Source organism: Hyperolius riggenbachi, chromosome 5 (genome assembly GCF_040937935.1).
Source record: "Hyperolius riggenbachi isolate aHypRig1 chromosome 5, aHypRig1.pri, whole genome shotgun sequence".
Lineage (NCBI taxonomy): Eukaryota > Metazoa > Chordata > Amphibia > Anura > Hyperoliidae > Hyperolius > Hyperolius riggenbachi.
Window position 1 is genome coordinate 56,228,341 of NC_090650.1, and position 17,879 is coordinate 56,246,219.

Sequence of the window (17,879 nt, forward strand, 5' to 3'; positions counted from 1 at the left end):
ATCTTCTATAGTCCATGATGGTGGAACAGTGATAGGATTTGATAGATCAGTTGTGAGCACAGACACCAGTACGGCCCAGACCTCCCACCACAAGGCTTTTTGGTTTAACTGCTTCCAGACCATGGTAATTGAAATCCACGCCCTTTTTGGGACCTGTTATCCCTGCCAGGGCATAGATTTCAATTACCGTGACACATGCTCCCTCCGATCTCCCATCGCTTCAGCACACTTGCTCTTCTATCGGCATGACAGCAGACCTCCCTGAGGCAGTCAGGAGCCGACCCTGTGATTGGCTCACATTGATCACAGGGTCATGAGCCAATGAAATGGGCTCCTGCCTGGATTGTAGAGCTCTGCTGTCATGCCAAAAGCAGAGTGAGTGGGCTGCAGCAACGGGAGAGCGGCATGAACTTGAGAGAGACAGGTCCATGCGGCATGACGTCACTGAGTCCCGTTGTTTGTTTGGTTTTTTTTTACCAAGGAGTCTCTGGTCCTTAACTGGCCAGAGACTTCTGGTACTTGAAGCAGAACTGTAAATTGGAGAAAAATAAACTGTTTCACTTACCTAAAGCCCCCAGCAGCCGTCCGGGCCTGCACGATCTTCCGTTCTGCCACCCTCAGCTCGTATTGTTACCGTCGGCTTGCAAGTCGACGGCAACTGCGCCTGCGCGCCCTAGGCGCAGGACGCTATTGCGGGCTGGAATGCAAAGACCACTTTGCTTAGCCCGGGGCCCGCAGGCACAGTTGCCGTCAACTTGCAAGACGATGGTAACAATACGAGCTGGCGGTGGCAGAACAGAAGATCGTGCAGGACCAGGACAGGACGGCTGCTGGGGGCTTGGGGAAGCCCCAGGTAAGTGAAACAGTTTTTTTTTCCTCCAATTTACAGTTCTGCTTTAAGTGGTTAATATAATGTGGATTCAGCATTTTTGCAAATAACCGATTTGCTTCACACTCTTTATTCGGGTTTATCCTGTTTTCTTGACTATAGAGCCCTTAACTGGTTAACCAGCTATAATGCTCAGCTGGCTTTGGGAAGGACTGATTACTAGTAGGGATGATCAATGAGATGCAAATTGTTCCAAAATTATGCAAATCTTTATGCAAATGTATGCAGTTTGAAAATGGACCAATCAATTTAAACCCAGGTTTAAATTGATTGGTCCATTTTCAAGCTGCATATATTTTCATACAAATTTGCATCAACTTGAAGCAATTTGCATAGTTGTGATCATCCCTAATTACTAGGTGCTCTGACATGTAATAGGCACATGTAAGTAACGATTATTTGCCCAGAAGCAGTTGCTTTGAAAGCAAGACTTGTTAGATACATGTCATAGCCACTATAGGCATGTTGTAGCCAGTGGCGTAGCAATAAGGGGGTGTAAAGGTTGCGACCGCAGAGGGGCCCTCCCTCAACCGCAGTATTAGCTTTGTATTGGTCCTGTGCCGTTAGTAATGACTTCTATAGATGCTTTGAGTAGTAGAAACTGTTCCCCATCTTCTTCTTGCAACTTTGTTGCTGGTTGTCCTTAGCAGGTTTTAGTGCCCCTTGTTAACTGTTGACAAGACAAGACACAGAACATTTATATTGCGCTTTTCTCATAGCAGACTCAAAGCACCAGAGCTGCAGCCACTAGGATGCACAGTATATACAGTAGCAGTGTTAGGAAGTCTTGCCCAATGTCTTCTCACTGAACAGGTGCTGGCTTACTGAACAGGAAGAGCCGAGATTCGAACCCTGGTCTCCTGTGTCAGAATATCTGTTTCATGGGCCAAATGTACCTGGAATTGCAATCCAGCTTGCTTCCTGTCTTCTCTGGATTCAGCTGCTGGGGAGAGTCAGGTGTGTGAAGATGTACTTTCTAGTGTGTTCTTCATGCACAGACCTGGTTTACTAAGCTTGGATAGTCTGTGTGATCCACCATAACTGGACTAACTAAAAATTAGCTGTGCAGTTTTTATCCATCACCTGGGTCATATTAAATAATAGGGAAGTTTGCTAAAAGGTTTGTGAAAATAGCAGTCACGTGCTTGTGCTCATAGTCGTATGCAGTACCTGTGATGCCGTTTGAAACATATAATGTGTAACCACTTCTGGATTTATTACAAAAGCTCTGCAGCTGTATATATTGTACCACAATAGTACATATATATATATATATATATATATATATATATATATATATATATATATATATATATATATATATATATATATATGTAATTGTAGACTAAAATGTATAGGAACATTTTTAAAGCTTGTTTTAACCAAAAACATGGCAAATTCTGCAAGCATGCATGGGGCTTGTTTCACAAAATGGTGCTAACTGTTAGCCCGCTGTGAAAAGTGCTTCGCGCAAAATTTAGCGTGATAAAGTTTTTTCGTGTGCAAAAATTCGCGTTTAACGCAAATTTATCGCGCGTTAAACGGCCGCATTCACACGAAAAAATTTGCGACAACGGTTTTTTTTACGTGAAAACACGCAAAAACCCGTGCTAACAGTTAGCACCATTTTGTGAATCAATACCATATTGTCCGGTTTCAAATATTTATTTTTCCAATGAATTTTCTAATTTAGAAGTCTGTCTTGTAGCGGTGGTTACCTGCAGCTCTAAACTTTTTCATATGGTTGCAAACTCAACTACATTCTACAAAGGGCGGTCAGAAATCTGTCCCGGATGTAGAGCAGGCTGGCCTGTATAGTGATGTCATAAGATCCAGCCAATCCAAAAACAGCTTTATTGGCAGGACCAAATACATTTAGCCCATCTCTAGTGTATGACAGGCAGGGAACGCAGGGCAAGAAGTCGCTTCCGTCCCCATAGTAACCGTACGTGCCACTTTGCTTTACCGAGGGATGCGTCTGTCTGTGCTCATGTGCTCTTGCTCTAGGGATTGGGGTTCGATCTCTAGAGGCAACAGTTATTGATGTTCATTGCGTAATCCTGGGACTTGTAGTCACCTTCTATTATTTTTACCTAGTGTCACTGTTGCTCGGTCCCATCAGAATGCCTCCCCACCAGGTCATTTAGGCACCGGCATTGCTTTGGTAAAATGGGCGTCACATAGACCATAATGGTTATTTTGGCTATAGCAGTGCACCAGCGGCACCCAACAATTTTCATTTTTAGTTGACGCATGTATCGCTGATATTGTATCGGCTGAGAGCTTTTTAGCAGCAAAAGCAGTGCAGATATCTGTGGATGTTGTATTGGGGGTCGATTAAGAGGGTCAAGTCTAGCTGTAGACTAAATTTAGCATAACGTCCATTATTCTACTATCCTATTACCCATTGGCCAATAGTATAGTATCAGTAAATTTACAGCTATTCTACTGATTGCTAAATCCTCGGTGCCCAAATTGCTGCTGCACATTTTTTAGCATGTATGCTCACCATCGGCTGGATTCCTGAAGAGACTGTTGTAACCTCAGCTTGAGTTCTAATCACTTTGCTCTTGTGAAAAAGGTATTTTGCTCTCAATTTCACTTCTTTGCACTCGTTTTTCCTTATTAAAAGGCACTTGTACTCAGAACTTCCTCTCTGCCCTAAAAGATAAGCAACAGAATAATAACCTTTAAAGAAAAACATTTCTTTGTTACAGCTGATACAAATCCTGCAATAAATGCAGTGTGTCACCATCCTGCTTTCATGGAAGCAGACATAGGGTTAACATCCTGTATTTACAAATTAGCCTCTCTGCCGAGGTAGACAGCTGACATAGCGGAGGGATCACATTACAACTTGAGATCAGGCACAGATGAGGGGGAATTAGACAGGCTAAACTCTCTAAATACATAAAGGGTGGATTTCTCTGATTTCCTTCTGTTCTTGTGCAAAGAGTTCAGATCCACTTTAACCTAATTTCTGTTAGATGTTTGCCTTGATCAATTGTACGTTTTAATTGCACCACTACAAAATGATTGTGTAGGTAGCATTTTGTCAAAAAATGTTTTGAACTATTTTTAAGGTTTTGAAAAGAACCAACAAAAGACTAGAAGCATTGTGAGGATGTTATTGCTGTCTGTATCTTTGCAGACAGGAGAGGAAATTCCATCATTGAATATTGTTAGCAGAACAGTTGCCCCAGTGGGAAATTAATTCTCAATTTGTGTTCTAGCAACAGCCTTGCCATTTATAAATTCACCTCATTTTCTGTCTAGAACTAAGGTTATAGTTTAGCATATTTACAGTAGAGTCAAATATTCAGATTCCTTGATGTTCACCCAGCATTTAGTGTTTTTGTATTCTTGTCTTACGTGTCCCATATTTTTTTTCCATCAAGTTATCTGTTCTGTGTTATTACAGCGACATTAAATATGAAATGTATTTCTTGTATAACATTTCCAGTATTAACAGCACTCTTACTACACCAAGGCAGCTTTTTTTTTTTTAAGATCCCTCCGACTTTCATGACAGCAATATTTGCTTTATATTCGCCCCATAAACCCAAAAAAAGTGTGCCTAACCGTTCCATAAGTGCTGCATTTCTATAACCGCTGGCGATTTATAGGCAGCCTTTCAGCAGGCTGTACATGGAGGAATAATCGCTCTAAAACCGTACCTAAGTAAAAGCATACGCGGCCGTGTTTTCTTCAGGCCGCCCCGTAATGGTTTTCTTTGCCGCTACATTTGTTAAAATATTTATGAATATTATATTTATGAAATGGCTGTGCAGACATCCAGGCTTCCCCCAGTTTCTGATTTGAAAAATGTGTTTTCGTTTCAGCCGGGTTTCGGAGAAGTTTTCGTCTCAGCAGGAAGGACAGGAAAACAAATAAATTCATGTACGAATGTAAGAAGAGCGACCAATACGACACAGCAGATGTTCCGACCTTTGAAGAGGTGGCATTGTTTCAACGGCAGCCTAACGAGAAATACAGGCTGATTATCTTGGTTGGTAAGTGCAGGCTTTGTTCAACTTCACCCAACTTTTTTTTAATTTTTTTTTAAAGCTGTTACTCTTGCTATGATGTCAAAAATCCAGTCGTTCCATCTGCTAATAATTTTCCAGCGTTTTCCCAATTTCTGAGTTAAATCGTTCGAACGCCTGAGCTTTCGAGGCTCGGGGTGTTTATACAGCCAACCTAATGTCACGTTGTAACTTGGAAAGTATGGAGTCGACCACAAATAACAAAACGTAAAAACTGATAAGCGGTTAGACAATATGGCTCCTGTTTATTCTGCTTAGGACATGATTAGGTGTTGAAATCTAATCTTGTAATAATAGTGGCATGGACCTCTCACCACAATCTCACTTAGGCTTTCTGGAGACTGTTTCTGAAGGTGGGCTGTGAGCGGGCACGGGTAGGGCTTTATGTCGGCAAGCTGGGGCTGATGTGCTTTAAGAGCAGCTGGATGAGGTTGTAAATAATGGGGACGTCAGCTTCTTAGAGCTGCTTTCAGAGATTAAAAAGAAAAAATTGAATCCAGCGGCTTGAATAAGTTAGTCATCTGTTTAAATACTGGTGACATTTGAAGAACCAAGCTTGGCCTTCACCACTTATTCGTATCTGATCTTACAGGTTTTTGGATATATTTAGGCTTTTTTTTTTTTTTTTAGTTTTGTAATTGGTTTGCAAGGCCAGATGTATACTTTTTTGCCCCAAAGCCAAATATATTAGGGCTCTGCTTCCAAGTTGAGCAGGGCCCCTCCCATTCCATGTGCCGCTCCCTCTTCTATCAGTATCATCCCTGTAATGCAAACCCTCTCTTTCATGCACAGCTCTCTGGGACATCAGCTTCCGTTTTTTCATGTGTTGCTCCCTATTTGCAGTCTTTTCTTTCATATGTAGCAACCCCTATTTCATGTCCAGGTGCCCTTTTGGCCCGCAGCCTTCCAAGGCCTGGGCCTTGCCGGCCTTTCCAGAAATCCAGGCTTGTTGGTTTGTAATCATGATAAATTTATTATGAAAAGCATAATTGAACACAATATCAAAACGTCTCTTCTCCGGTCACCACCGAGGGAACATAGTGAGCTGAATAGGAAGTGCCACCCAGCATGCCCATCCCAGCTCTCTGTGCTCTCGGGGCAGTGATTTCAGCATTGCTCTAGGAAGGTGAGCGCAGGCACGACAAGGGGGTTGATGGTTGTGTTGGGATTGCCAGGAAACAGCAAAGCATGCTTGCTGTGCTGTTCGTCAGATGAACCATTTTGAGCAGTGGGTTGGCTGCCGGCTGACAACTGAAGTGAGAGGGAAATGGGGCTGCCAAATGTACCTTGTTTTAAACAATACCAGTTGCCTAGCAGAACTGCTGAATCACACACCTTAAACAAGCATGCAGAAACTCCAGTCAAGCTTAAAGGGAACCTTAACTGAGAGGGATATGGATGTTTTCTTTTAAACAATACCAGTTGCCTTGCAGTCCTGCTGATCTCTTGAGCTGCAGTAGTGGCTGAATCACACACCTGAAACAAGCATGCAGCTAATCCAGTCTGACTTCAGTCAGAACACCTGATCTGCATGCTTGTTCAGGGGCTGTGGTTAAATGTATTAGAGACACAGGATCAGCAGGAGAGTCGGGCAACTGGTATTATTTTAAAAGGAAAAATCCATATCCTTCTCAGTTTCGGTTCCCTTTAAGTCAAACACCTGAACTACGTGCTTGTTCAGGGTCTAAGGCTAAAAGTATTAGAGGCAGATGATCAGCAGGACACCCAGGTAATTTGTATTGTTTGAAAGGAAATGAATATGGCAGCCTCCATATCCCTCTAACTTCAGGTTCCCTTTAAAGAAAACCTGAACTGAAAATTAAGTCAAAATAAACATAGACAAGTCATACTTACCTCCCATGTAGTCTACTCAATCTCTTTCTCCTTTCCCGTGTCCTGTTTGTCCATTGTGATCAAGGGAATTCTCTGTCCTCCATTTTGAAAATGGCCATTACCCATAACCGCTTTCTGGTCAGCACACAGTTAAACTGTAACATCACCCACTTGAGCCATAGGGAAACATGGACATTACTTGGCACAACAGTTGTCCTCTCAGCTATAACTGTCAGCAACTGATAAATAACTGACAGCAACAGATATATTTCAGTTCTGACAAAATGTTGTCAGAACTGGAAGGGATCATTGTCAGAAGAACATGGTGCTTCTGAGAGGAACTGATGGCAAGGTAACTATGTAATGTTCATTTGAAGATACCTCATGTGTTTATATTAAATAATTTTAGTTTTGCAACTGCTGTTCTGGAAATGCTGTTGAAAACAAAGAAAACCCTGAGAATCTCCTATGAGGAGATGGACTGGCCCAAAACCTGTCGATTTTTGTCAGATTTTAACTGCCTACGTTTTTCGCGATAGTGGTCCTTTAAGAAAATAATAGAATAGAAAATATACTAGGATCCCAGGCAGGTGAGACTGTATTAGATCATTTCTGTGAGGGGATAGTTATTTTTGACTGGTTTTCTTTAAGCCAAGCCAACATTGTAAAATGTTTTATTTCAAATGAAACAATAACCGTTCCACCCCCCTTACAACCGCAACGATAGTGAATCCAGCCCCAGGCAGCATATAATACTCGGGTATTCTATGACATTGCTGTCATTTCACCAGCCCTTTGCTGGCAGAACATTTAGAACCAACATCATTCCAGTAATAAAGGATCCTCGTAACAAAGCAATAGCAAAAAGCAAACACTGTATATTACCACTCAACCCCATTCTATTGGAACATTAGTTTGGTCAAGGACTGAGTTTTTTTGTGGCCAATAACATGGTTTATGCCGATATTACTTAACAGTATAATAACATACGAATTGTGATGATTCCATGCCTATTTTCTGTTATAGAGCAAGGAGTGTGATGAGGTGTTTCATAAGGATCACACACACATACAGATTTTGCTCCCGATGTGTAGAATAGGACGAAGCAGGTCATTTCGGCACTCAGCACAGAACGCTGAGGCTGGTTGCCGCGCTATAGCACTAATCATGGGCGTAACAATAGGGCCTGCAGGCCCTGCTCCCGCGGGGGGGGGGCCCGGGCCCGCTCAGGGCCGTTTTGGGGGGCTGGAGGGGACAGAGCATGAAGGGAAAGCCATGGCCACACTCGGCGGGGAGGGGGGATGGTCCCCCTCTCCCTCACCTCTGGGGCTCCCCTCCAGCATAAATTAGTGTCTGGGCAGCGGGCAGATACATACCTTCCTTGCGTTCCACCGGGAATGTTCCTCTTTCTAGCATCTGACATCACTTCCTGTATAAACAGGAAGTAGCGTCAGACACTAGAGCGAGGAGTATCTGCGGTGGAACGCAAGGAAGGTATGTATCTGCCCACTGCCTGCCGCTGCCCAGACACTAATTTAAGCTGGAGGGGAGAGCCCATGGTGAGGGAGGGGGGTGTCTGTCCCCGCTGAGTGTGGCCATGGCTTTCCCCTCATGCTGTGTCCCAGCCCCTCCAAAACGGCCCTGAGCGGGCCCCGGAGGGGCCATCAGAATCTCTGCAGGGGGCCTGGTGGCTCCTAGTTACGCCCGTGGCACTAATACTATAGTGCGCTCCCTGTGTAAGGGTAATTTGGGGTTCCAGCGATTGCCAGACCCCGAATTACATCTCCCTCTGAGTTGCTATGACTCAGAGGGGGAATAATATTTTGGGCTCACGCTGCCTAAATACTATTCGGCTCACCCTGTGACCAGCGCACCGGCGACCTTACAATACGTACGTGAACAGGACCCCAAGAACTGCTTACCAAAATTGTACCATGTACTGCAATCATTTGGAGAAGCCATATACTGTATAGAACTTTCTTTGCATTTCTTAAAGTTTTGTACACGCTCTAGATTCTCATCCCCCAAACCTATAATTCATCATAATTTTAGGTGAAGTATAAGTGTGAAAACGGGTCCCCAGGGTAAGAAATGTACCATCCGTTGTTTAACTCAACCAACCGCTTTTGTAGTTGCAGCTGCAAGCCTTCCGTGGATAATCTTCTGCTCCTTCTTCCTTTCTTTTGACAGAAAGGGAATCTCAGCAGGGATCTGAGCAGCTTATCAGTGAACTGTCACCCAAATTGATCACGAACAATAGTTTTGAGCAACCTTAATTCTATGTATGTACATAACGATAGCCTTCATGGGCTTCATTCACAGGCATATGGCGTACATATGGAGTAAAGTCTGTGACTGAACCCTCAAAATGCTCCTCGGCCTATTTTTGTGACAGCTTTCTAAAGCATTGTAACTCACCTCTAGAGAATGAGTTAAGCTCTGCCTTGACGCATTTTTGAAAGGTATTTTTTATACTTCAGTTGAGCTGTTTCCAGTTGAGGTTTTGAAATCACGAAACATGAGTCTAGAACATGATTTAGGCAAGAAGAAGATGAGTTTAAGTCTCAAGTCTTGGCAGGTTATTCAAATTGGCATAAAAAGCTCATACAAACGCATGGAAAAATGCTTAAATTGTATTAATTTGCATGTAGAACGCATGCGTAATGTGAATTTAGTTAAATACACACGTTGAAATGGGCCTTAAAGCCTGCAGAGATGTAATCTTAGGAAGGAACGTGATTAGATTATGACAATCAAACCTGAAAAATACAGCATTGCCTTTTTACAGCAGAGGTTTTCGTCATGTCCTCAAATGAGGGTTCACTTCAGGGCAATGTGCAGAAATTTGTTAGCCATTCTTGTATAACTGAATGGCCACTGTTTACACTCCTGATGAGTCAGAGCTAATGGCGAAACGCGTAAAAGGTTTGGGATGTTTTTAAACTTTGAGGGACACACAGATTGGACTTCATAGGTCTATGGAGGCATGGACTATGGGTGATTGTGGGGCACTGCGGGAGCCCAGGCCGGAGGATTGGAGATACAACGGTGATGTACATCCTGTGTTTGTAAGTGCAATCCCATTTTTATCTTTATTAAATTTACTGTTGGGTACCCTATGATCAGCTTTATCTCTCTTTTGTACAGAGACAACTTTTTTTTCTCATTTTGATTCTGTACATCAATGCAATGAAATTTCAATGGAACAACTTAGATGCAGTTGAAGTGCAGGCTTTCAGCTTTAATTCAATGTGGTGAAGAAAGTGATTGCATACAAATGTGAGGCAACTAAAGCATCTTCTTTAACACAATCCCTTCATTCAGGGGCTTAAAAGTAATTGGACAATGGACTCAAAGGCTATTTCATGTGCAGGTGTTGGCAAGTACTTTATGTCATTATCAATTCAGCAGATAAAAAGCCTGGAGTTGTTTTGAGGTGTGGTGCTTGCATGTGGAAGATCTTGCTGTGAACAGACAACATGTGGTCAAAGGAGCTCTCCATGCAGTTGAACGAAGCCACCTGTAAAAAAAACCTGTACTGAAAAAAAGTTCTCCTGGGGGGTACTCCCCTCAGTAGGGGGAAGCCTCTGGACCCTATTGAGGCTTCCCCCGTCCTCCTGAGTCCCACGGCGGTCTCTCTGCAGCCCACGGCTGTGCAATATTTACCTTTTCTGGCTCCAGCGGGGGCGCTGTTGCGGCTCTTCCCACGGAGATAGGCGAAAATAGCCGATCTCCGTCGGGTCCGCTCTACTGCGCAGGCGCAGGAGACTAGCGCGTGCGCAGTAGAGCGGACCGACAGCGATTGGCTATTTTCGCCTATCTCCGTGCAGAGAGCAGATACTGTGCCTGCGCTGGAGCCAAATATTTACATTGCCGCCGCTCTGGGAGGATTTTCGCCGCCACCGTGGGACACAGGAGATCGGGGAAAGCCTCAATAGGATCCGGAGGCTACCCCCACCCGAGGTGAGTACTCCCCAGGGGAGGTTTTTTCATTACAGATTTTCATTAAGCTGTAAAAGCAGAAAAACCCATCTGAGAAATTGCTGCAATAGTACGAGGGGCAAAATCTACAGTTTGGTACATCCTGAGGAAAAAAGCCAGCACTGGTGAACTTGGCAACGCTGAACTCAGCCACTTTGAGGAGTGCGATCTAGCTAGGTCGTGGGTCACTGCGTACGTGCGTCCCGTCCCTGTGTTTGAAGTAGTAGAGGAATACAGGAAGCACTATACTAATACAGGAAGCCCTATACTGCGTTGGCTTCTTAAAACAGAAGCATATTTAAAGTTATGATGATAGACCTTCAATCTGGTGCAGGCAGCATAACCAGATCGGCAGTCACCTTACAAATAAGAATTCTTGGAACCCCAATGTCACTTGTCATAGACAGCCATTGTTATAATGGATTTCGTATGTGCTGGTGGATTTTAATAGGTGACAGAAAACGCATTCGCCTTTGCCAACAGATAATGTTTCATACGGTGCACAGTTCCTTATTTTGAGTTAATTAAAACAAAATAGTAATTGTAACAATGTGCGATCAAGACAAATGAATTTAATGAATTGTTTGTATAGATTAAGGTTAAATTCCGGCCAGAATAATTTCCCCCAAATTGCAAGCTGTTGCCAGCTTGTAAACCGAGTATCTAAAAATGAAAATAATGAAGTTAAGTATATATGACAGGTGTAATATTGCCATTATAGTTTTATTGCGAAGCAGTGAATATCTTAGAACTAAAAAGAAGATAAAAAAAATAATTGCAAGTAAAATAAAAACTGTTCGTATCAAAAAAGGCAAAATGACCTTAAGGACAACCGAGGTGACATGTGACATGAGATAGACATATGTCTGTACAGTGCCTAGCACACAAATAACTGTGCCGTGTTCCTTTTTTTTCTTTCTCTGCCTGAAGGAGTTAAATATCAGGTATGCAAGTGACAGTTACTATCTGGGACAGACTATAGCATAACCCTCACTGATAAGTAATTACAGCCCTTTCCTATCAGTAAATGGCTTCTGAGAGCAGGAAAGAGATAAAGGGTCAATAATTCATAGATTTGAGCTCTAGTATAGGTCTATGAAGGTGCCATTGAGCAGAGACAATGAAACAGTAAAAAACTTAAAAACTAGATTTCCAATATAAAATAAAACTGTGATCTCTAAAAAAAAAAAGTTATTTGTAGGAGAAGCGGCTAGATCAGTTTATTTTCACCTCTGATGACCTGAGATGGTTCACTTGCCCCTATTTATACTTACCTGGGACTTCCTCCAGCCCCATGAGGAAGCCGTGGCTTCCTTCGCCGTCCTGTTCGGCCTTTCCGTTCTGACGCTATGACTCTTTGTAATCCGGACAGTCGTGGGCTTCTTCACATGCACACCGCACACACCCCTCATTGCGCTTCTGCGCCTTGGAGCGTTCTTCGCAGAAGCCCACCACTGGCAGTGACTGACCAAACTACCGGCATTCGTATCGCCAGAATGGAGGGGCCGAGGAGGACGGCGAGGGAGACCACAGTGCTCCTGGGGCTGGAGGAAGCCTCAGGTGATTATAAATAAGGGTCAGTATACCATCTCAAGTACACTTTAAAGCACACCTGCAACAAGGCAAAACTATAAAAGGTAAGCACAGAGGTATGTTCATGCTGTTCTGTGGAAAGGGGGAGAAGAACATGGATTGCAACAGGAACTACCGTAAGAGACGGCCAAGAATTTATTGTTACAGGCAGTGAATATGTAGCATCTTGTACATTAGTTTTCATACAAAAAAAGTCTGCATTCTAGTGGCTGGAGGGAGCTCACAGGAAGTGACATCAGCAATGCGCACATCTGACAGGATTACAACATATCTGGGGTCAAGCACAGGGAGGTTGGGAAAATCCAGGGGCTGTAGGAGATATTCACCTGGAGAAATGGTTTATGCCCACAAAATGCATTAAGTAGTGTTTCAAGCTGACACATCATTGCATTCCAGCAGTTCTGGAGGTGTGTTTTGCTTTCAGGGACAACAAAGAGATGATTTGCATATTCAGCAGAGATGCATTGTGGGAGACACCACATGCTCACTCCAATCTGAATAATCGCAAATACCTTCTGTTTTAAAAAGGCAAGCTTTTGCTTTACATAGCATTATAGTAAGAAGGCTTTTTGGTCCCTTTCAGCCCCTTACTCACTCCCAGAAGTTCTGGCTCACCATGAACTTTTACTGGGCAATCTGTAACTCGGTAGACAATTTGGTTTATCCTCCTTTTTTAGTGAACATTTAAGATGTTATTTTTTTCATTTCCAGAGGGTGCCTCCTGCCTGTGCTTGATTTTATCCATACAGTTCCATTGCAGCAGAGGTAGGGAAGTGTAAAAGTAAGCTGTCTGAGCCATTAACCTATTCCAAAGCTGCTGCTGCTGCAGTGTAACTGGGGCCCTGTTTCCATATGTAGTGCGCGTTTCTGCGCATGTCTTTTGCATGTTTGGCTCTCAGGGACATCATGTGTTTTCGCGTGCGAAAAAAAAAAAAAAAGTTCAAATCTTCCACAGCCATACAAAGTAATTTCATAAGACAAGCGTGCATAGTTTCTGAAAGCAGCCCATTGATTTTACATAGGCTGTCAGTTCTAATGCATTTTTCTTTTTTGCACGCAGAAAAAAGGGCTGTTTTCCATTACTTGCACGTTAATCTGTTTTTTTGGATCACATGCATTTTGCAAATTGCAAGTACACTGGCAAAATAATGTAAATTTTGCTGCCCCTTTTCCACTGCTGCATTTTGTTTTTTTTTGTGCGTTTTAAAGTGACCTTGAACAGACCTAAAAAGTGCAATACTGAACTTACTGGGGTTTCCCCCAGCCCCCCATAGCCTGCAAGGTTCCCTCGGTGTCCTCTGGGTCCCCTTTGTTCTCCCGCTGTCGCCTACATTAGCTGCGCGACTTGGCCGGGAGTCACGCACAACCTCGCATGTTCGTCTGCATGCCCAGCTTGACCATACACCCATCTCCCTGAGCATTCTACGCATGCGTGATTCTTGAAAGAATGAGCCGCGCCTGCGCAAAGAATGCTCATGGCGATGGGTACCTGATCGCGCCAGGTGGGGATGGGCCTTGTATGTGTAGTTGTGCACGATTCTCGGCCAAGTTGTGCAGCTAATGGAGCCGCCAGAGGATGCCGAGGGACCTCTCTGTCTACGGGGGGCTGGAGGAAGCACCAGTTAAGTTCAATATTGCATTTTTAGGTCTGTTTAGGGTCACTTTAAGGAATGCAGCTTACAGTTTACCCTTGTGTTTCAATTGAGTTAAGTGAATAATGTTTTGCGATTTATAGGGGAAAACAGCCCAAACACAGACGGCTGTATAAAGTGGAAACCGGTCAAAATCAGTGCTGCAAGCATATTGCATTTTTCATTTTGGAATCATGCAAAGTAATTGGGTTAACTAAAATTAGATTTATTTATTTGCACTGTCGTTTATTTTTTTAATTAGCTGGCATTCTAATTCTACATACCATAAACATATTGGTCAGGAGTATTATGAAACTTTTTTATTAGTTGAAGGTCATGTTGGGTATTGTATATTCAGTCATGCAGTCTAAGAATATCTTTATTTTATATATCCCGAACGCTTCCATACCTCCGTGGGACCATGGCATGCCGTGATATTTTTTGTGTTCGCACTCTGGTGGTAGGATCAGCTGAGGGGCTCTGGGGAGACTTAAACTTGACAAAGAGGGGATGTAGACAAATGCTGGAACCACTTCATTCTTTACTCCTCCTGTTTAAACAACCTTGAAGAACAACATTGAAAGTGTCAGTGAAGTCTTACAGAACAGCACTCAGCAGTTGGTGAATAGCTCATGTTGTTACATTGATCCCAATGTGCACGTTGTTCAGGGTCACACAGTTCAGACTCATTTTCTGCCTTGTTCTTTGAACATTGTGTTCTACTTCCTTGAATTTCTTCTGCAGTTATGGCTCTTTTTAAGCATAAGTGTAATTTTTGGAATTATTTTAGAATGCTGAATTTTGCATGTATAACAGCAGTTTTAGCCATTAAGCCCTTTCTAAATGTGTTACGTGTACCTGCCACTAGAGGTCACTGTTCGGAGATAAAGAACAGGCTCTTTGTTATTCTAAATAATTGTCCTGTCTCCTAGTTTAGATCTCTACTGAGATCTCTACTAAAATAAATCAGTTTATGATTAAGAAGTTGAGTTTCTTTTAACTTTTAAATGTTTTACTCTATGCATAGCAGGTGAACATCAGCAGTTCCTGGCCTGAGCATGGTCAAGGAAAATCTGATTGGCCAGTGGCCACTTTATAGTCATGGAAATCCAAACATACTGTTAAGAAGATACAGATCAACAGTGGGTGCAGAGCACTGGAGTGAGCCGGACGGCTATGTCTTTCGAGGCTGCCTTGGAAGAAGCACCACTGAAAGAGAAACTGTAACCAAGGATTGAACTTCATCCCAATCAGTAGCTGATACACCCTTTCCCATGAGAAATCTTTTCTTTTTCTCAGATAACAGATAACCACATCACACTGTGGGAGCCTAGTTGCATTGTGGTAAATAACAGCTGTTTCCAACTGCCAAAAAGGAAGCAGCATCTTCCTCCACTGACATCACCTGCCAGCAGTAAAAGTGTCACCATGTGATACATTTCAGAATATAAATCAGGGATAGGAAATATTTTACAATGGGCAAACGGTGACTAAATCATTTATAAATAATTATTGTAAAAATTAAGCACCATATTCATTGTTATTTTCACTAGAGTTGGCCGACAGGCTCACGCTATTGCCTTGCACCCATTGTTGATCTGTATCTTCTCAACAGTATGTCTGGATTTTCATGCATCATTATTATGAAGTGTAATGTACATGTGCCACCTGTTGAATACATTTAAAACAAGCGGTCTAAGCAGTGCCAGGTGTTCATTGCTCTTTTTCACAATCATTATTGATCTTGCTTATCTAAAGTAACGCCAGAGAATGCCCAACACCACCAAGACAAAAAAAAAAAGGGTGCTGTGGGACCAAATCAAGAACCGCTGTAGGCTATGTGAATTACGGTGATAGCGACCCTCTGTGAGTAATTTGAGCTCAGGCAAAATACAGAGCCCAAATTACAATAAAAACAGTGTAATTCAGCCACCAGCAATAGCTGGAATCCGAATTGCATCTTACCTCCACTGTACGATGCCCTGGAGAGGGAATAGTAATTAACGCTGCCAGGAACTTTGCAACAGCAATGTTGCAAAAAAAAAATTCCCCTGCAGCCATCCTGTGCCATCGCAGTCACTCATGGCTTCTCTGGTCCCCCGCTGCCAGCTCGTTTCTTTTTTGCCGACTGGCATACGTTTTTACGCATTCCTGCTGGTGCAGGAAGCTATTGCAGACATCAACAAGTACATTTTTACAGTTCAGGTTCCCTTTAACCGAGTGCCCAAATTTCCTGGCACCCTTTTATATGTATGCCAACACTACGACATTGTGATCACCGTAAATATGACTGTTGCTACCATTTTCTTGGATTGGTGATCTCTTGTAGTGCCTTTTTATTGTTTCTACCTTTTTGATTGTCTGTTGGCTCTTTAACTGGTTCTTGAAGCTCAGTCAGCTGTTGCACATGCTCTCTCTGTTTCTGGTGCTTTCAAGTTTTTGTCTGTGAATTCTTGCTGGGTCTCCAAAAAGTTTACAGTTTAGATTAAAAGCAAAGATAGCTGCCGTCTTGTACCACAAAGACTGTCCAGCTACACAGACACCTGACAACTCTTGCTTTGCAGAGAACATTGAGCAATTCATGTTAGTATCCATTAGTGGACTTTACAATCCAGTGTCTGCATCACACTCCAGGGAAGAATCCATAGACTTAACAACAAAAGTTGTTTAGGTGATACCTTTAATGATTAACTATACAAGATGTCTTTGCAAGCTTTCGAAACCTTAAGTTTCTTCTTCAGGCATGTTTCAGAACTGGATCAGAACCATACTTAAAGTGTACCTTAAGTGTCCCAAAAAAATTGAGTTTTACTCACCTTGGGCTTACCTCAACCCCCTGCAGCTGATCGGTGCCCACGACGAGTCGCTCTGATGCTCCGGGTCCCGCTGGCGGCCACTTCCGGTTTCGCCGTCAGGACCCGTCAGGCCGGGGAACGCGGCTGATACTACGCGTTCCCAGCCAAAATAGCACCCCTATGCGGCCATATGTCCGCATACGGGTGCCTATGCGGGGGCTGAGGTAAGCCCCAGGTGAGTAAAACTCAATTTTTTTGGGACACTTAAGGTACACTTTAAGGTTCTGATTCAGTTCTGAAACATGCTTGAAGGAAAAAATTAGTTTTGAAAGCTTGCAAAGAAATCTTGTACAGTCAGTCACTCACCTAAACAACTTTTGTTATGTTTTCGGATTCTCTCTCCATGATTAAGACTGACCACACGCAACTGACTCTAGGGGAGGTAACTGGTGTGCCCACTATGGATCCATACAAACTCTATGCAGATGGTGTCTTGGCCAGGATGCAGACCTGGGATGTTTTGCTGAAAGGCACTATGCTGGCCCAGTAATAGTCTCTAGTTTTGTGTAAAAAAAAATGCCTTTTATTGAGAAGTATTCAAAAAGTAGTATGAATTATACAGCTGCAGGACACCCTCTTGTTGCTGTAGATGACATACCATGTTAGGGAGGGCCGATGGTTCAAAAATAAGCGTTGTAGTAGAATAAATAGTTCAGTAATTGACAGTCTAATAATATAAACTTCTGTATAACAAGATCAACATTTTTTTTATCATGCCTGTCTCCTTGGATTGGAATAAGTCTAGTATTGTATCTTCTGTCTGCTTTTCTTCTATGAATAATGTATTTAACCCAGAGGTCAGGGCTGTGAGATCCTCCCGGTGGACCATGGAGGAGGTTAAGGGTAGGAAGAGAATGAGATTTAAGACCTACATGCTAAATTTTTTACACACTGGGTTTTGCTGGAAGCTTGCATGCGGCTGCCGTGTTTATACTGAGATCATGTGTGTTTTCCTACTGTAGAAAGTTAGGCCTGAGTGAAGACATTGTTGAAGATATAGAAGAAACTGTGGACTTGACCTCTCCCGACTGTTTACTGTAATGTTTTCAGT

General features: G+C 42.9%; 1 protein-coding gene across 4 annotated transcripts in view; it reads left to right on the forward strand.

Moving 5' to 3' along the window:
* Positions 1–17,879, forward strand: part of MPP7 (MAGUK p55 scaffold protein 7) — a 508,595-nt gene that overhangs the window by 411,553 nt on the left and 79,163 nt on the right. For all 4 annotated transcript variants that reach the window (XM_068235721.1, XM_068235724.1, XM_068235723.1 and 1 more), the window contains exon 13: positions 4,732–4,902. In XM_068235721.1, coding sequence (XP_068091822.1) covers positions 4,732–4,902 — 171 coding nt within the window. The remainder of the gene's footprint in view (positions 1–4,731; positions 4,903–17,879) is intronic.